Source organism: Hemiscyllium ocellatum, chromosome 2 (assembly GCF_020745735.1).
Source record: "Hemiscyllium ocellatum isolate sHemOce1 chromosome 2, sHemOce1.pat.X.cur, whole genome shotgun sequence".
NCBI classification, from domain to species: Eukaryota; Metazoa; Chordata; class Chondrichthyes; order Orectolobiformes; family Hemiscylliidae; genus Hemiscyllium; species Hemiscyllium ocellatum.
In genome coordinates, this window is record NC_083402.1 from 14603820 (window position 1) to 14625053 (window position 21234).

Consider the following 21234-nt stretch of genomic DNA (forward strand, 5'->3'; position numbering starts at 1 on the left):
GGTGCAATGACACAGTAGCAATCTCTGTCTTATCAATCTCGTCAGCCAAGCTGTACACAAAGTTGTTGTCCATTTGTATTCATCTTTCTAGAACTGCAATGATTGAGACATGTTTACCATGAAAGTCTCTTGAATCCAACTCGTGCATTAACATTCCCAGGCCAAACAACTTTTTTTAATGTGGTGGGTGCTCCGGAATTTAAGGGAAGGTAAGGGATGCTGTGATTTCTTAAACTTCAGCACATAGGGTTTGAGTTCTGGCTATTTGCATCTCCTTGTGAGAAAGTAAATTCTCTTTGGACCCATTTTGCAGACAATAGGTCTGTCGGATGTTGTGCACCAGTTTTCCTAAATATTTGGATAATTGTAGTTGTTAAATCCACATTTTACTGTCTTCTCAATGGAATGTCCCTAGAAAGTAATTTATGTTTAAAATTGGGGTAATTTTGGGGAGACGATGATGTAGTGGTATTGTCGCTAGAATACTAATCCAGAAATGTTCTGAGGACATGGGTTGGAATCCAACCATGGCAGATAGTGAAATTTGAATTCAATAAAGTGGAATTAAAAGTGTAATGATGACCATAAAACCATTGTTGTTTGTTGTAAAAGCAATCTGGTTCACTAATGTCCTCTACAGAAGGAAATTTTATGCCACTAACTGGTCTGGTGTATATGTGTTAGCAAACCCATGTGTTAGCATGACTGACTCTTAACTGCCCTCTTAAATAGCCAAGAAAGCCACTTAAACTATTTAAACAAGGTCTCAAAAAAAATGAAACTGGATGGCCCACCTGGCATTGACCTCGGTACAGGGATTAATCATGGTAATTTCAGCCTGGTCAATGCTCCAAAGGCCTCCTTATCAATGTCTGGGGGCGAGTGTTAAAATTGGGAGAGCTGTCTCATATTCTAGTCAACCAACAGCCCGACATATCCACATTCAAGAAATCGTACCTTGCAGACAGTGTTCCAGACAATCCCATCACTAAACCTGAGTATGTCCTGTTCCACTGACAGGATAGACCCAGCAGTAGTGGCAGCACACTTGATAAAGAGTTGCCCTGGGAGTCACAGAATTCTAAACATTGATTCTGGACCCATGAAGGCTCATGACTTCAAGTCAAACATGAGTCAGGAAACATCTTGCTGATTACTACCTATCTCACCCCTCTTGACTGATAAATCCGTACTTCTCTCTTTTGATTGCCAAATGAAGGAAAAACTGAGGGATCTAATAATGCAGAATGATGATTTCAATGTCCATGGCCAAAAATGACTTGACAGTTGGGGCGGCACAGTGGCTCAGTGGTTAGCATTGTTGCTTCACAACACCAGGGATGCGGGTTTGATTCCTGTTGAGTTTGCACATTCTCCCTGTGTCTGTGTGGGTTTCCTCTGGGTGCTCTGGTTTCCTCCCACAATCCAAAGATGTGCAGATCAGGTGAATTTGCCATGCCAAATTGCCCATAGTGTTAAGTGCATTAATCAAGGGCAAAGGGCAGGGGAATAAGTCTGGGGAATATAGGGCAAGGGAATAAGTCTGGGTGGTTTACTCTTTGGAGGGTTGATGTGGTCTTGTTGGGCCAAAGGGCTTGTTTCCATACCGTAGGGAGTCTACTCTAATCAGACAGCACTGCTACAAACTAAACTGATCGATTCCTAAAGGACATAGTTGCTGGGCTATGACTGTGGGAGGTGGTGAGGAGGAAATCAACAAGAGTCAAAGACATATTTAGCCTTATCCTCACCAATCTGTCTGCCATAGATGCATCTGTCCAAAACAATAATGGCAAGCTTAACTGTCGCACAGTACTTTTGTAAACAAAGGCCCTATTCAAGAAGGAGGCTCACCACTCGCTTCTCAAGGGCAATTAGGATGAACAAAAAATACTGGCTGAGGTAGTGATACTCATATCTCATGAATGCATAAACAAAATTGTCCTGACTGCACAATTTCCAGTTTTGGACAGTTTCATATTCAGTATATCAACAGACAAGAAATGAGGTCACTTCTCAATTTAATCTTGCTTTAATGCAAATTATCCATTCTCCATTTTGAAAACTAAAGGATTATTTTCTCATAAATCCAAGGGTATAATTGTGTGGAGAAAACAAGAATAACACCTGCAGTTTGTAGATTTGCAAACAAGACTAATGAGAAACAACTTCTTTGAACAGAACTTTTACTTGTGTGCTTTTCATATTTACTGATTATTTCAGTTTCTCTGTAATCTGCAAGCTTGACTCACAGAACAGTGAATAGTTGTTACGATAATGGTAAATGACAATCACAATTTAACTTCTGTTACTTTCTTGTGTTTCCTGGGACTTCTCATTAAGTAAACTTACATTGAAAGTGGAAGAAACATGGACCTAAAATGATTGTAGCGGTTAACTGACCACAGACTGAAACAAGTTTCATGTCGAGTAAGCAAAGCTGTATACATTGAAATTCTTATCTAAAGACATCAAAACCAGAAAACTGAGAAAACATCAAGACATTTGCATCTCTAATATCATTCACATGATTAATAATTTCACACAGCAGTCGATGAAAATCTCACCTGAGCTGCTTGAAAAGACAATTGTCCTAGATTTCAGAATTCAACAGCTGTTATTGAGCAACAGTGCAGAGAGAAGAGAAAAAAATAATTTACGTCAACAAGAAGTGAAACTTCTCTCTTTCTCTCCCTAATCATAATTCTAGGAAGCAGCACCTGACAAAGTCATCAAGTTGGGATCTCTGCTAGAGACCTACATCAACAATTCATAACCATTTGGATACAGAACTGGCTCAAAGGTAGAAGACAGAGGATGGTGGTGGAGGGTTTTTTTCAGAATGGAGGCCTGTGACCAGTGGAGTGCCACTGGTAGGTGGGACTAGATTGGGTTGGGATATCTGGTCGGCATGGGATGGGTTGGACCGTTTGGTCTGTTTCCATGCTGTACATCTCTATGACTATGACTCTATAACTGTGGTCCAAGCTTTGAAATCTATACTGAAAGACTTTTAAACTCTATTTTCTTGTTTGTTTCTATTATACTCTTTTATTATGCATGTATTTGATATTATGTTTTAATAGAGAAAGAGAGAGAGAGAGAGAGGTAAGAAGGAGAGCTCTTCATGGGAACCTTAGCTGGTGTAAGAATTGAAACCATGCTATTGGTAGCCCTCTGTAATAAGCCAAATGTCCAGCCAAGTAAGCTTACCAATTCCATTTTGGAGAACTATACTTAATTGAAGTGTGATACTGCTGGTGAAAGGTTGTTGTGTCTGACTGAAAAAGGATTGAAAAATTGCGAGTTGATGTTACTTGCATTTTGATCTCAGCTGATGATTACAGGTCATATTCCAGAATGAAATTTTGCTTGCTTGATCTGTCACTCTGGACCTAATTTACCCTCTTCTGTCTCTGTCTACTAATTGACCCCATTTGTTTCTCTGCATAAACTTACCCAATACTGTCACTCTTTATTAATATATCCCATTTGGTCACTCTTTACCAATTTATTCCATCCTGCCATTCTTGACTAATTTACTGCAATCTGATGATTTTTACTGAGTTATCCTATTCTGTCAATCTGGACCTAAATTAACACAGTGTCTCTGTTTAATAACTTACTCAATTCTGTCACTTCACTGAATCAACCCATCTGTCACTCTTTACCAAATTATCCTATTTTCTCTTTGCTAAATTAGTGCAATTCTGTTACCCTTTACTAATTTAGCCTAATCTGTCTTTCTTTACCAATTTTCCCAATTCTGTCTCTGTTTACTTTTTTTATTCACATGCTTATTTATTGTCCATTCCAAGTTGTCCTAGAAAAGGCAGTGGTAAGCATGTCTTCTTGAACTGCTGCAGTCCATGTGCTGTAGGTAGACCCTCAATGTTATGAGGGAGAGAATTCCAGGATTTTACTCAATGATGCTGGAAGAACCAGTGGTATGCTTTCAGGTCAGGATGGTGAGTGGCTCAGAGAGGAATTTGAAGGTGGTGTGTTCCCACATATGTGCTGTCCTTTTCCTTCTGGATGATAGTGGTCATGGATTTGGAAAGTGCTGTCAAAAGATCTTTGGTGAATATCTGCCGTTCATCTTGTACATAGTTCACATTGTTCCAACTGGCGTCAGTGGTGGAGGGTGTGGATATTTGTGGATGTATTGTCAATCAAGCAGAATGTTTTGTTCTGAATGGTGTTCAAGCTTCTTGAATGTTGTTGGAGATGTACTCTTCCAGGCAAGTGTCTTGTAAGATGGTGGGACAGGCTTTGGGGACTCAGGAGGTGACTTACTTGCTGTAGGATTCATAGCCTCTGACCTGCTTTTATAGCTATCATATTTATATGGTTCATCCATGAGTTTCTGGTCAGTGGTAACCCCAATAAAGTTGATAGTGAGGGATTCAGTGAAGTTAACACTACTGAATATCAAGGAGCTGTGGTTAGATTGTCTCTTAGTCATAGAGTCATAGAGATGTCCAGCATAGAAACAGACCCTTTGGTCCAACCCATCCATGCCAACCAGATATTCCAACCCAATCTTGTCCCACCTGCCAGCACTCCGCCCATATCCCTCCAAACCCTTCCTATTCATATACCCACCCAAATGCCTTTTAAATGTTGCAATTGTACCAGCCTCCACCACATCCTCTGGCAGCTCATTCCATATGCGTACCACCCTCTGCGTGAAAAAGTTGCCCCTTAGGTCTCTTTTATATCTTTCCCCTCTCACCCTAAACCTATGCCCTCTAGTTCTGACTCCCTGACCCCAGGGAAAATACTTTGTCTATTTATCCTATCCATGCCCCTCATAATTTTGTAAACCTCAATAAAGTCACCCCTCAGCTCAAGGGAAAACAGCCCCAGCCTGTTCAGCCTCCCCCTGTAGCTCAGACCCTTCAACCTTGGTAACGTCCTTGTAAATCTTTTCTGAATCCTTTCAAGTTTCACAACATCTTTTTGATAGGAAGGAGACCAGAATTGCACGCAATATTCCAACAGTGGCCTAACCAATGTCCTGTACAGCCGCAACATAACTCCTGTACTCAATACACTGACGAATAAAGGAAAGCATACCAAATGCCTTCTTCACTATCCTATCTACCTGTGACTCCACTTTCAAGGAGCTATGAACCTGCACTCCAAGGTCTTTTTATTCAGCAACACTCCCTAGGACCTTACCATTAAGTGTATAAGTCCTGCTAAGATTTGCTTTCCCAAAATGAAGCATTTTGCATTTATCTGAATTAAACTCCACCTGCCACTTCTCAGCCCATTGGCCCATCTGGTCCAGATCCTTTTGTAATCTGAGGTAACCCTCTTTGCTGTCCATTAAACCTCCAATTTTGGTGTCATCTGCAAACTTACTAACTGTACCTCTTATGCTCACATCCAAATCATTATTGGAGAGAATCATTGCTTTATATTTGTGTGGATTGAATGTAACTTGCAAATGTTAATTTACCTTATACTCTCCATCTTTAACAATTCACCAAATCAGTCACTCTTCAATAAACCATGTATGCTTTCACTCTTCACTAACATACCCCATTTCATTACACTTTTACCAATTTATCCAATTCTTTCACTCTTTACTAAATTATCCCAATTCATCTCTCTTTAATAATTTACTCTATTCCATCACTTCACACAGTTACACTATAATTCCACTCTGAGAATAGGAGCTGGAAAAACCCATTTTGCCCTTCAAGCCTGCTCTGCCATTCAATTTGATCCTGGCTGATCAAACTCATCCAATAAGAAAAAGGTGATAAACCTTTGTTGCACTCGCTCAGTAGCAACAACATCCTTCCTCAGAGGAGAGCAAAACTGCACATAATGTTCAACATGTGGTCTCACCAGTGCCATGTATAATTGCAACAACACATACTCTGCATTCAAATCCCCTCACTGTGAAGGCCAATATACCAATGGCCTTCTTCACTGTTTGCTGCATCTGCATTCTTTCATTCAGTAATGGTGCATAGCACCTCCCTTTTCCCAATATGTCACCATTCAGATAATAATCTGCCTTTCTCTTTTGGATAACCTCACATTTGCTCGCATTATACTTCATCTGTCATAGGTTTTCTTACATACTCAATTCTTTTATTAATTTACCCTGTTCTGTCACTCTACAATAGTTTACCATATAGAGTTATGCAGCATGGAAACAAACCCTTTGGTCCAACTTATCCATGCTGACCAAATATCCTAAATTAATCTAGTCCCATTTACTTACATTTGGCCCATATTCATCTCAACCCTTCCTCTTCACATATTCATGCAGATGCCTTTTAAATGTTGTAATTATACCAGTCTCCACCACTTTCTCTGGCCAGCCAGCTCATTCCATTCATGCACCACCCTCTGCATAAAAAAGTTGCCCCCATGTCCCTTTTAAATCTTTCCCCTCTTGTCTTAAACCTCTGCCCTCTAATTTTTGACTCCGCTACATGGGGAAAAGACCTTGGATATTCACCCATTCAATTTTATAAACTTCTGTAAGGTGACCCCTCAGCCTATGACACTCCTGGAAAATAGCCCCAGTCTAGTCGGCTTCTCCATGTAACTCAAACCTTCCAACCCTGGCAACATCCTTGTAAATCTTCTTTGAACCCTTTCAAGTCTCACAACATCATGCCCATGGCAGGGACATCAGAACTGAACACAATTTTCCAAAAGTGGCTGAACCAATTTCCTATACAAGACTTCCCAACTCCTATACTCAATGTACTGAACAATAAAGCAAGAATACCAAACTCCTCCTTCACTGTCCTGCCTATCCAAGACTCTACATTCAAGGAACTATGAATCTGGACTCCAAGGTCTCTTGTTCAGCAACACTCCTCAGGAACTTACTATTAAGTCTATAGGTCCTGCCCTGAACTTACCTTTCCAAAATGCAGCATCTGACATTTATTTGAATGAACTCCATCTGCTACTGGGTGTAGGTTTGCTCACTGAGCTGGCAGGTTCATTTTCAGACGTTTCATCACCAAACTAGGTAACCTCTTCAGTGAGCCTCCGGACGAAGTACTGCTGGTGTTTCCTGCTTTCTATTTATATGTTTGGATTTCCTTGGGTTAGTGATGTCATTTCCTATGGTGACATCATTTCTATTTCTTTTTCTCAGGAGTTGGTAAATGGGACCCAAATCAATAAGGATTCTCGTGCATGTCTCTGTTTAGCATGTCCTAGGATGAGTGTGTTGAAGTGGTATAGAACATAGAACTGTATAGCACAGAACAGACCCTTCAGCCCACAATGTTGTGCTGACCACTGATCCTCATGTGTGCACCTTCAAATGTCTGTGACCATATGCATGTCCAGGAGTCTCTTAAATGTCCCCAATGACCCTGCCTCCTCAACTGCTGCTGGCAACGCATTCCATGCTCTCACAACTCTCTGTGTAAAGAACCCGCCTCTGACATCCCCTCTATACTTTCCTCCAACCAGCTTAAAACTATGACCCTTCATGTGAGTCATTTCTGCCCTGGGAAATAGTCTCTGGCTATCGACTCTATCTATGCCTCTCATTATCTTGTATGCCTCAATTAGGTCCCCTCTCCTCCTCCTTTTCTCCAATGAAAAAAGTCTGAGCTCAGTCAACCTCTCTTCATAAGAAAAGCCCTCCAGTCCAGGCAGCATCCTGGTAAACCTCCTCTGAACCCTCTCCAAAGCATCCACATCTTTCTTATAATAGGGCAACTTTCCTTGTCTGTATGTAAAGATACTAGTGAGAGAGGGTCATGTCGTTTTGTGGCTAGTTGATGTTCATGTTCTCTGCGAAGAACCCTGATATTGGAGATCCCATGGGTATTCCATTGGCTTGTCAGTTTTGTTGAAGGTGAAGTGGGTGGTAAGGCATAGGCCCATTAGTTTGACGATACTGTCCTTGCTGATGATGTTGGTGGTGTTTGGTGTGTGTGTCTTTGGGTCTTCTAATAGTGTAGTCAGTGTGTCCTTGGCCAGATTGATTTGATGGATATGAACAGGTTCATCAGCAAGGACAGTATCGTCAAGCTAGTGGACCTATGCCTTACCACCCACTTCACCTTCAACAACAAAACCTACAGACAAATCAACAGAACACCCATGGGAGCTCAGATATCAGGGTTCTTAACAGAGGCGGTAATGCAGAGATTCAAACAAACAGCTCTGCCAACCATCCAACCCAAACTTTGGGTCTGCTACGTGAATGACACCTTTGTCTTCGCTAAACGAAACAAATTAGTGGAAACCTTCAAGACCAGGAATAATACCCTTACTGCCATAAAATTCAATAAAGAGGAGGAAAACAACAACAACCCTCCATTCCTAGTTGTCACGGTAAAGCGAACAGCTAACGGGAACTTCAAACCAGTGGCTACAAGAAAACAACACATATGGACCAAATATTGAACTACAGAAGCAATCATCCCAAAGTCCACAAATGAAGCTGCATCAGAACATTATTTCAATGAGCCACTACACACTCGAGCACATAGGAACTACGCAGAGAAGAGGAAAATCACCTATACAGTGTATTCAAAAAGAGTGGGTACCCAATGAACATAGTCCGCTGATTTCTCAGCAACAAACCCAAACAAGCAGACAAAACACGTCCAGAAACCCTAGACACCCTCCCCTCCATCAAAGACATCTCGGAGATGACTGCCAGACCACTCAGACCCCTTGACATCATGGTAGCCCACAAACCCATCAACACACGAAAACAGCAGCTAATGAACTTTAAAGACCTTATGCAGACAATAAGCAAAACTAATGTCATTTACAAAATATCGTGCAAGAACTGTAACAAACACTACATTGGACAAACAGGCAGAAAACTAGCCACCAGGATACATGAACATCAACTAGACACAAACTGACATGACCCTCAAAACCTGGTTGTATCTAACAGGTTTATTTTAGAAAACAAGCTATTGGAGCCTCACTCCTCCGCCAGGTGCCAGTGAGAGAGGAGACATGGCACATTGAATTTATAAGATTAAATTCATAAGATACAATTGATGCAAATGTATTGGACACTCCTAATCGTTCTTAAATCTTTAATCATTTAGAACTGAGATGCAGGTTTTGATTGATTTAATATGCAAACCCCAGAATTTCTTTCAAGTGACTTGTGTCAAACTCAGCCTGGGGTGGTTCCTTTCTCTCACTGGCATGTGAACGAGTGAGGCTCTCAAAACCTTGTGTTTTCACATAAACCTGTTGGGACTATGACTTGCTATTGCGTGACTTTTCTTTGATGCGGAGGTGCTGGTGTTTGACTGGGGTGGACCAAGTTAAAAACCACCCAACACCAAGTTATAGTCCAACAGGTTTATTTGGAAGCACTAGCTTTTGGAACGCTGCTCCTTCATCAGGTGGTTGTGGAAGAAGATCATAGGACACAGAATTTATAGCAAAAGCTATAAATTGCCTTAAATCCTGCGTCTTTTGATCCTCTTCCAAAGCTGATTGATGAAGGAGCCAGACTCCGGAATGCTAGTGATTCCAAATAAACCTGTTGGACTATATAAAGGTAAAAACAATGACTGCAGATGCTGGAAACCAGATTCTGGATCAGTGGTGCTGGAAGACCACAGCAGTTCAGGCAGCATCCAAAGAGCAGCTGTTGGACTATAACCTGATGTTGTGCGATTTTCCAACTTCGACTTGTTCTTGACCTCGCCCAACTGGTGCAACCTCCTGAGCGCGCACCCGCGCGCGTCTTCGGCCCCGGCGGCCGTTGCTGGGCATGCGCATCTCTCTCTTTTGCTTGCCCACTCTTCGCACTCCATCCGAGGCCCGGAGGGGGGTGGGGGGGGAAGAGAGAAGAGCGCGAGCACGTTGCGGCCGGTCACGTGCACGTGATCACCCGATCCGCGCGTGCTCTGGCCGGGGCGGTTGGCGGCGGGGGGGGAGGAGGCGAGCCCCAGCCTCGCGATGTCAGAGCGTCGATTCACTCAGTGTGCCATGACAACAGGAGCCGGGAGGATAATATGCCGAGTAGGTACAGTAATAGAAACGGCACAGCTTTGCGTACAGTATTGTGTACGCGCCTTCCCATCCCCACTGTTTATGTACAAATATTGCTTACTTATTTATTCGCCGACGAGGACGTGGCGCTGTTTTTAATCTCGGTGGCTCTCCTCCAAGCCCCGTGTGAGCCAGCAGCCGGGCTGGGCTGGGCTGGGCTGAGTGGGCCCGACTGTCCCGTTAGTTTTGGGGTGGGCAAGGGCCTCCGGCTGCAGAATGGGCATGTCCCACATGCAGCAGGATGCCTTCGCCCCCCCCCCCCCCCCAACCAGCAACCTCGATTACAGATTCTGACAATCACTGAAGGGGCCCACCGACCAAATAAATAATTTATATATTATATATATAAAAAAAACCGCTTCTTGTCTTCGAAGTCGAGACCCAATTTCCGTCACTTGACCCCATCACCTTGACGCTTATGTACTGTAGACATTTCAAGTACTCATCCACCTCCGAGACGAGAGTGGTTATCAGGATCATTTCCCTTCAGTATCTCTCCCCACGGGGTCCAGTCACATCTCAGCATGATTTTGTTGCTGCTGCTGCTGCATGAGAGTGTGAACTGGAAATATATTTGTAGCCAGCTAAGGGGCTAACTGCATTCGCTAAGCTGGTGTAGGGAATAGATGCTGCAAACGGCTTGACATTTCAGTGTTGTGCTGTGAGTTTCAGAAATTCAGGGAACAAAACGATTTTCTAATGTACGATATTCTGAACAGTCTCAGGCTGTTAATAATTCAAACGCTTCGGAAATGATTAGATCGGCTGAATTTTATTAGTTATTAAAAGATGACTATGCGTTGTCTCTGGATTTCTGCATTCTTCGTTTGCAGCGTCAACAGTGTTGTGTGTGCAGGCAATGTCGGATGAGACAACTGTAAAATGTCATTTAATTGGATCTCATGCATTTGTCCATGCACAGAGGTCCATTTAATATCAATTTCTGGACTCCAAGAGTTCAAAGAAGCGATGTTGTTATCAAACTACACTATCAGATTTCCTTTAAACTTCATAAGCTGCATGCAAGGTGACTTATAATGTGACTTATAATGTTCTTTGTCAACCCGAAAGAATTCAGATCCTTTTTAATGCAACTTGCTGTTGTGTCTGTTATCTTGTTTTAAATGAGACAAATCAACAAGGAGGAGGATCAGGCATGATTTGTTTTGAAAGCATTTCAAAGAAATATGGTTCTGAATATTGTCCCATTAGTGTCAGCCCAGTTTGGAGTAATAAGATCAAGTTCTCTGTGATAGAAATTGTCCCCTTTCTGTTTACACACATTCTTTGATTTGATTTATTATTGTCACATGTACTGAGATACAGTGAAAAGTATTGTATTGCATGCTAACCAGACAAATCATACCTTATGCAAGGATATCATGGTAATAGAGCAGAATCTAGTGTTCGAGCCACAGAGAAGGTGTAGAAGCCCGTTCGTAAGTCTGAGAACAACAGGGAAGAAGCTGTTTGTAAATCTGTTGATATGTGTTTTCAAACTTTTGTATCATCAGCCAGACAAAAGAGGGTGGCGGGGTCACTGATTATGTTCACTGTTTCCCTGGGGCAATGGGTGGTATAGACACAATCAGTGGAAGGAAGGCTGGATTTTATGATGGATCGGGCTGTGTTCACAACTCTGTGTAATTCCTTGTGGTCTTGGGGAGAGCAGTTGCCATACCAAGCTGTGATTCATCCGATGAGAATGCTTTCTATGGTGCCTCAATAAAAATTAGTGAGAGTCATGTGACGTTGAAAGTGTCACATTCTGTTGTTGTTTGTTTTAACTCTGGGAATTCGTCACTGAGCACCTTTGGAGAATATGCTAGGTAAAGAGTGGATGGATATTTGCTGATATAACAGACGCTGTTTTACTTTTGCAAGAGCAATGTTGTAAGTAGATCGGTGGGGTGGCAAAGTTTGTATGATTCACTTGGACATGATTAACATCAACAATGTTAAGAATAAGATTGGTCGTGTTTTTCTCATAGGAAGGGTTAATAATACCATTTTAAGATGAAGCGAATTGACTGCTTGAATACCAGCTTGATAGGATAACATATGGAATGTGCAAGTTTTTAAATATGAAGAGCAACGATTCAAGTCTGCAAACAAGGGGTTGATTTGTGCAAATGTTGAGTGAATAGGAAGGGTTTGGAGGGATATGGGCCGGGTGCTGGCAGGTGGGACTAGATTGGGTTGGGATATCTGGTCAGCATGGATGGGTTGGACCGAAGGGTCTGTTTCCATGCTGTACATCTCTATGACTCTATGTTAAATATAATTCGACCTGATGCCTTCGCTATAATTCTTAGAAGTACAATGTTGAATGTCAGTTTTGACATTGTGTCTGAAAACGTAGACTTTCGCTGGGGCAGGCCACTATGTCAACTGTCAACCTTTTCTATATTAAGTGAGATTTGGGCATTGGCTGAGCCAGCATCTATTGCCCTTGAGCAGTAGTGACCTGCTTTCTTGATCTGCTGTAGTCCTTCTGGTGCTGGTACAGTCACAATGATGTTAGGGAGATTCTGACCTGGTGACAAGGATTGAAATGTACTATCATTCTAAATCCGGACGATGATGTTTCCTTATATCTGCTGGTTGGTGGTCATACTTGTATGTTTGGAAGGTACTGTTGAAAGAGTCTGAATGAGTTATTGCTTGCAATTTGTGGATGGTAAATGCTGTTGCCACTGTGCTTGGTATAAAATTGTGTAGGTGTTAGATAGGTACCAGTTAAGTTGGCTGCTTTGTCCTGATGGTGTTAAACTTGTGTGTGTGTTGTTGGACTTGTGATCCAGCCAAGTGGAGAGTATTCCATCACACTGCTGACTTGAACCTTGTGGTGAACAGGCTTTGAGGGGTCAACAGTTGAGTTTCTCATCACAGACTTCCTAACTTCTGATTATTTTGGTAGCCACAATAGTTAAACGGCTAGTTGAGTTCAGTTTCAGGGTGTTGATAGTGATTATTCAATGATGATTGGATTTTCTTGTGCAGGTAGTCATTGTCTGGCACTTGTGAACCATTGATATCTCTTGCCACTTATCAGGCCAAGCCTGATGGTTGCCCAGATGGTACTGCATTTGGGCAGGTCTACTTTGGTATCTGAGGAGTTGCAAATGGTGCTGAACATTGTTCACTGACTGCACATCTCCACTTCTGACAAGAGAGATGGAAGATGATAAGGCCTGGGACACTGCTCAGGAACTCGTGCAATCATGTTCTTTGGCTGAGACGATTGACTTTGATCAACAAGAACACCTTCTGTTGCACTGGGTATAATTCCCAACAAAGCTTTCCTTTGATCCCATTGACTTAAATTTTATGAAGGCTCCTTGATGATACACTTGGCCAAAAGCTGCTTTGATGTCTAAGGCATCAGTTTTCGAAAAGGGAAATGAGTTCAATTTATACTGACCATATTTGCCTAAGACTGTAATGAGATCAGGAGTGAGCGGCCTTGGCTCAAACTGAACAGGTTAAGTGCTGCTTGGTAGCACTATCAAAGATAACTTTGATTGTTTTGCTGATAATTGAGAGTAGATTGATAGCAGTATTTGTCCACGTTTGATTTCTCTTGCTTTTAATGATCAAATTTCTGCATTCCATATTGAGGCAATACAGAGGGAATATTGTAGTTTCTACATAATTGTTTATAGTATAAGGAAAATCAGAACAGGAGTAGGTTATTTAGCCCCTTAAGTCTGTTATACTTAGAAAGTTATGGCTGATCTGCTTATAAAGCTTTGTTGCTCTAGAAAGTAATCAAAGTGGGAGGCGAGGTTTAGCCTGTCCATCCATGTTAATGTTCTCCTCAACAACATTATCCTGATTACTGTTATGACCATCATTTCAGCGTTTTGTTTTCTCTACAAATGCTGACCTTCTCAAGCACTTGCTGTTTTTTTTCCAGTTTTGGTATGGTTGTTGGAGTAGTGGAGCTTGATTGCTTGTGTATGCTTGGCATATAATAGTAAATAGGTAGCATTTTGGTCACTCTCAATTGAGGTACTTCAGTGGGTGAAATGTGTGCTTATTTTAAGCCCATAGTTCAAACTGACCGAAGCTACCAGTTTAGCATTCTTTTTTGAATAGATTAGAATGACAACCTGTTTGGGAAATTGAAAGTATCATAACTTTAGAGATATTGAACTTAACTAAGCAGATTGAGTTTTACTTTGCATCTGCTATATTTGACATAACTGTTCAGTTTTAGTTGCTAGTTACAAGTTCGCAGCATTTTATTCAATTCAGATTCGTCACCAAAATTCATCATTATTAAAGTTGAATATGGAATATCATACCAGTTGCAAAGAGTTTCGTGTTGAACACTGAGTTCATTTTCATGTTAATTCATGTGGAATTATTTCTTGTGTGATTGTAGAAGGAAACAGCAAATTGTATGACATTGAGTCAACTGATGAGGATGGAAAAAATGTCAGCTAATGGAAAGAACAGGGGACATTCATTGGTGATGTGTTGTGGTAGGACAAGGTTAAATTCTAAATTCCTGCCAGAAATAGAAACTTTTGATGTGGAACGTTTGAGACAGTATTTACCCTGCTTCAAATTATTTGCTGCTTTGCTACTTTCTCTTCACCTACCACTCTCTAATTTTTACACAGGTATTGACAGGCGATTTTTTTGCTTGCTTGTGGGCTGAATTAGGTGTTCTTGGTTAACTATAGCATGAATTGCTAAACAGAGGAGATTTTTTTTTCCCCTACTCACATTGTGCTTTAAAGTTTTGTTCAGCAGAGCATCACTTCCTCCCGGCAATGCCATTTTTTTTCTTCTATTTCTTATCGTAGTGATAAGACCATCAAATGAAAAGTCACATAAATCATTTAAGTTTTTATCGAATGTGTCCAAATCTTCTATCAGCATGTTTGAACCGGTTTCAGTTCATTTCACATAGGTTTGTAGAAGGCTTAACTTTCTGCGGGCTGGATTTAAATCTATGCTTTGACCAAGTTTTCCTATTTGACAATGTAGCTAAAGTGCAGAATAAGGATCTTCTGTATTTGTTCCAGAATAAATTTGTCCCTTTCTACTCAGTGTTGTTTTTGGGGTAGATTTTACTACAGGATTAATCTCTTGAAACTGAAGATTGCTGTCTGATTTGTGAAAAGTTTGTGATCATAATTATTTGAAATTTATTTTTATTTAAAATTGAGTTGTTATATTGCATTAACTTTATTTTTGCAGAAATTGGAACCATTAGGTATTTATTGCCAGCATTTTACTTGTTAGCTGCCCCTTTCTTCCAAAACAAAAATAGGGTGAGGTGTACAGGTGGTTGGAATTTAAGGCAACTCAAGGTGAACGTGCACTTGATGGTTTAATTGTTTATTTCTCGCCTCTTCAGATCATCAAGGTGCTAAATGGAGTCCGAACAATTGTTTTCTAGAGGATATTACAGGAACAGTTACAATAGTATAACCAGTGCAAGTAGTGATGAAGAACTGCTAGATGGAGCAGGAGTCATTATGGACTTTACAGGATCGGAGGATGACAACTTGCTGGATGGAGATGTTTCTACAGGTGAGTTGCAGAGTTTTTATGCTTCTGTCATTGCACCTGTGTAAATTGTACCCAACGTTGTTTTTACCATTTTGGTTTTTTTTTTGAAACCCAACAATCTTGCACACAGCTATAACTTAAAAGTATAACAAGTATCTCAAAATAACGACTAAAAATGTGTAGTCAGCCAGCAAGGAGAACAGCGTGTTAGTCTCTGTTGTGAGAGGGTTTCTGTGCAGGAACAAACAAGTCTTGCTTTACTTGTGTAGAACGTTGATGAGACTGCAACTGAAGTATTATATGCAATTTTAGTCTCTTGGCTGAGGAAGAATATGATTGTCAAAGAGGTCATGTTCTTATGGTTCTTCAAACTGATTTATGTAATTTGGAACTGGCTGAAGAGGAGAGTTTAAGGAGACTGAGACTATATTTTCTGGACTTTGGAGGAATGAGGGGTAGTTTAATACAAGATGACATAAATCTTAACAAGATAGAGTAGATGCAGAAAGGATGTTTGCCCTGTCTATGAGTCTCGAACAAGGACATGATGAGAGATGTCTTCACTTGGAGGATGATGAATCTTGGTAATTCTTGATTCGATAGGACTGTGGACACTCAAATCATTACGTAAGTTTAAGAAATTGATATTTTTTTTAGTTACTGATGATATCAGGGGATATTGGAATATGCTGAAAATGTGTTGCTGGTTAAAGCACAGCAGGTCAGGCAGCATCCAAGGAACAGGAAATTCGACGTTTCGGGCTAAAGCCCTTCATCAGGAATGAGGAAAGTGTGTCCAGCAGGCTAAGGTAAAAGGTAGGGAGGAGGGACTTGGGGGAGGGGCAATGGAGATGTGATAGGTGGAAGGAGGTCAAGGTGAGGGTGATAGGCCAGAGTGGGCTGGGGGCGGAGAGGTCAGGAAGAAAATTGCAGGTTAGGAGGGCGGTGCTGAGTTCGAGGGAATCGACTGAGACAAGGTGGGGGGAGGGGAAATGAGGAAACTGGAGAAATCTGAGTTCATCCCTTGTGATTGGAGGGTTCCCAGGCAGAAGATGAGACGCTCTTCCTCCAACCGTCGTGTTGTTATGTTCTGGCGATGGAGGAGTCCAAGGACCTGCATGTCCTTGGTGGAGTGGGATGGAGAGTTAGTGTTCCACATATCCTACGAAGAGACAGGCATAGCTGGGGCCCATGCGGGTGCCCATGGCAACTCCTTTAGTTTGGAGGAAGTGGGAGGATTGGAAAGAGAAGTTGTTCAGGGTGAGGACCAGTTCAGTCAGTCGAAGGAGGGTGTCAGTGGAAGGGTACTGGTTGGTGCGGCGGGAAAGGAAGAAGCGGAGGGCTTTGAGTCCTTCTTGATGGGGGATGGAGGTGTACAGGGATTGGATGTCCATCGTGAAGATAAGGCGTTGGGGACCGGGGAAGCGAAAATCACGGAGGAGGTGGAGGGCGTGGGTGGTGTCCCACCTACGTTCAGGACACCACCCACGCCCTCCACCTCCTCCGTGATTTTCGCTTCCCCGGTCCCCAACGCCTTATCTTCACGATGGACATCCAATCTCTGTACACCTCCGTCCCCCATCACGAAGGACTCAAAGCCCTCCGCTTCTTCCTTTCCCGCCGCACCAACCAGTACCCTTCCACTGACACCCTCCTTCGACTGACTGAACTGGTCCTCACCCTGAACAACTTCTCTTTCCAATCCTCCCACTTCCTCCAAACTAAAGGAGTTGCCATGGGCACCCGCATGGGCCCCAGCTATGCCTGTCTCTTCGTAGGATATGTGGAACAGTCCATCTTCCGCAACTAAACCGGCACCACCCCCCACCTTTTCCTCCGCTACATCGATGACTGTATCGGCGCTGCCTCGTGCTCCCACAAGGAGGTTGAACAGTTCAACAACTTTACCAACACCTTCCATCCCGACCTCAAATTCACCTGGACTGTCTCAGACTCCCCCCTCCCCTTCCTAGACCTTTCCATTTCTATCTCGGGCGACCGAATCAACACAGACATCTACTATAAACCGACTGACTCCCACAGCTACCTGGACTACACCACCTCCCACCCTGCTCCCTGTAAAAACGCCATCCCATATTCCCAATTCCTTCGTCTCCGCCGCATCTGCTCCCAGGAGGACCAGTTCCAATACCGTACAGCCCAGATGGCCGCCGCCTTCAAGGACCGCAGATTCCCCCCAGACGTGATCGACGATGCCCTCCACCGCATCTCCTCCACTTCCTGCTCCTCTGCCCTTAAGCCCCGCCCCTCCATCCGCCACCAGGACAGAACCCCACTGGTTCTCACCTACCACCCCACCAACCTCCGTATACAGCGTATCATCCGCCGTCATTTCCGCCACCTCCAAACGGACCCCACCACCAGGGATATATTTCCCTCCCCTCCCCTATCAGCGTTCCGCAAAGACCACTCCCTTCGTGACTCCCTCGTCAGGTCCACACACGCCACCACGGCACCTTCCCCTGCAACCGCAGGAAATGCAAAACTTGCGCTCACACCTCCTCCCTTACCTCTCTCCAAGGCCCCAAGGGATCCTTCCATATCTGCCACAAATTCACCTGCACCTCCACACACATCATGTATTGCATCCGCTGCACCGATGTGGCCTCCTCTATATTGGGGAGACGGGCCGCCTACTTGCAGGACGCTTCAGGGAACACCTCTGGGACCCCGTGGCTCAACACTTTAACTCTCCCTTCCACTCCACCGAGGACATGCAGGTCCTTGGACTCCTCCATCGCCAGAACATAACAACACGACGGTTGGAGGAAGAGCGCCTCATCTTCCGCCTGGGAACCCTCCAACCACAAGGGATGAACTCAGATTTCTCCAGTTTCCTCATTTCCCCTCCCCCCACCTTGTCTCAGTCAATTCCCTCGAACTCAGCACCGCCCTCCTAACCTGCAATTTTCTTCCTGACCCCTCCGCCCCCACCCCACTCCAGCCTATCACCCTCACCTTGACCTCCTTCCACCTATCACACCTCCAAAGTCCCTCCTCCCTACCTTTTATCTTAGCCTGCTGGACACACTTTCCTCATTCCTGATGAAGGGCTTTAGCCCGAAACGTCGAATTTCCTGTTCCTTGGATGCTGCCTGACCTGCTGCGCTTTAACCAGCAACACATTTTCAGCTCTGATCTCCAGCATCTGCAGACCTCACTTTTTACTCGAAGGTATTGGAATATGGCCTTGAGATAGATAAATGGCCTTAATCAAAAATGATGGGCTAGGCTCAAGAGACTGAATGGCTTACTCCTTTTATATTCCTTTGTTTCTATATGAAGCAATGACCATTTCCAATAAGAGACTATCTAACCACTGTCATATGACATTCAATGACATCACCATCACTTAATTCCCCCACTGTCAACATCCTGGAGATTACCATTGACCAGAAACTGAAATGGACTCCATACAAATACACTGGCTAGAACAGCAGGTCAGAGGCTGGGAATACTGTGGTGAATATCTTGCCTCTTGGCTCTCAAAGCCTCTTCCCCAACTACAAGGCTCAAGCCAGGAGTGTGGTGAAATACCCCACTTGGCTGGGTGGATGCAGTTCCAGCAATACTGAAGAAGTTTGACACCATCGAGGACATGATTGGCACCACATTGACAAACATTCAGTCCCTCCACCACCAATACTCAGCAGCAGTGTATGTATTATCTACAAGATGCACTACAGAAATTTACCAAAGATCCTGAAACAGCACCTTCCAAACCAATGAACACTTACATTTGGAAGGATAACAGATATATAGGACACCTCCACCTATAAGTTCCTCTCCAAGCCACCCACCGTCCTGACTTAGGAATACTGTATATTGCTGTTTCTTCAGTGTGGCTAGGTCAAAATCCTGGAATTGTCTCCGTAAGACTATTGTGGATTGACTGCAGTTCAAGAAGTTGCTGACCACTATCTTCTCAAGGACCATTCAGGATGGGCAATAAATGTTGGCCCAGCAAGCAATGCCCACATCCCACAAGTGAATTAAAAAACAAAATTTGGACGTGTAATACTCCCAGTACTGTTACCTGTATTCTTAGATAAATCATTCGCTATCAGCATTCCATTGATCAGAAACTGAACTCAAGTCGTCAGATAAATCTTTTGGCTACGAGAGCAGGTCAAAAGTTGGAATTCTGTGATGAATAACTTATCTGATGTTTCTGCAAGATCTGTCCACCATCTCCAAGGCACAAGTCATAAGTGTATTGGATTTAATCTTGCATCAATGGGTGGTAGTGTTGAGGTTGAAGCAGCCTGTTTGATTGTAATTCCAAGCAATACCTTCAACATTCACTTCGATCACTGAAAACAGAGGCATCATCCTCACTCAAAACCAAATTATTATTTCTTCACTGTTGCTGGGTCAAAATGCTTGAACTCCCTTTCTGGCAGCACTGGTTGTATCTATTATCAGAAGGAGTACAGAGTTTCAAGGAATATGCTCACCGGAATCTTCTGTAGGGCAGTTAGGGATGGGAGATACATGTTGGACTTCGCAGAGATGCTTGTATCCTGTAAAACCATTTTGAGGTTGCAAAGTTATCTTTGTAAGCCTCCATTAGTTTTGTTCATCAGCAGTCAGATTTCATTCCTGTAACCGATGAAAGGAATGTGCAAATTTATCATGAAACGCATTGGGAAGAAGTTCATAAGAAACCTCCCAGAAACAGTGGAAGTTTGATATTGTCTCATATGTAAGTAATGTGGGTGGCACGGTGGCACAGTGGATAGCACTGCTGCCTCATAGCGCCAGAGAACCAGGTTCACTTCCTGCCTCAGGCAACTCTCTATATGGAGTTTGCACATTCTCCCCCGTGTCTGCGTGGGTTTCCTCCGGTTTCCTCCCACAATCCAAAAATGTGCAGGTTAGGTGAGTTGGCCAGGCTAAATTGCCTGTAGTGTTAGGTGAAGGGGTAAATGTAGGGGAATGGGTCTGGTTGGGTTGTTCTTCGGCGGGTCGGTGTGGACTTGTTGGACTGAAAGGCCTGTTTCCACACTGTAAGTAATCTAATCTAATGTAAACAGGAGCTGACTCCATTTTATTCAGGCAGGAATTAAAGAGAAACTGGTACCACCTGCTTAAAGTTGGTCTTGGCACTGTAAGGCAAACATGGTAAAGAAATGAATGTCAGCTTGGATTAGTTTCTACCATTAGAGAGGGTATGTCTTGTGAAATGATTTGCTCACTATAAGCAGTGGTTGCTTAGAGTCAAAATAGATGTAAAGCTGTGATGCAGGCAGCTTTTGCCTACTTCTGTTAATGATTGCTGAGAATTAGCATAAGTGTAATGGAATGCATGTAACTTTTATAATGTTTCAGAAGTCTGAACAGAGCTGCTTAACAGATTTTTAAAAAATGCACAGGACATGCACATTTTTCAGTGGCTTGACTTTGTTTAGGGAAGCAAAATCTACCATAGTCTAACAGAGTCAAAGGATGGTTATCTCCTACTACAAGAACTTAAAAGCCATAGAGATGTCAGCACAAAAACAGACCCTTCAGTCCAACTTGTCCATGCTGACCAGATATTCCAGAACTTGATTGTTCAGACTGGTTCTCGTGGAATACAGCACTGTTGGAGATTTGCCTTTCAGCTATTGTGGACCAGACCAAACAACCTCAAAATGTAGCCAAGAGAGAACC

General features: G+C 42.9%; 1 protein-coding gene across 4 annotated transcripts in view; it reads left to right on the forward strand.

Annotated features, from left to right (window-relative positions):
- Positions 1-2763: 2763 nt before the first annotated feature.
- The window catches only part of clcn3 (chloride channel 3), a 154462-nt gene continuing 135991 nt past the window's right edge, over positions 2764-21234 (forward strand). For 2 of the 4 annotated variants that reach the window (XM_060834908.1, XM_060834945.1), the window contains exons 1-2: positions 9913-9999; positions 15404-15579. In XM_060834908.1, coding sequence (XP_060690891.1) covers positions 15420-15579 — 160 coding nt within the window. In that variant the 5' untranslated portion in view covers positions 9913-9999; positions 15404-15419. Of the gene's footprint in view, positions 2804-9912; positions 10004-15403; positions 15580-21234 lie in introns of those variants that run through there. The other 2 variants (XM_060834926.1, XM_060834917.1) reach the window with 2 other exon arrangements.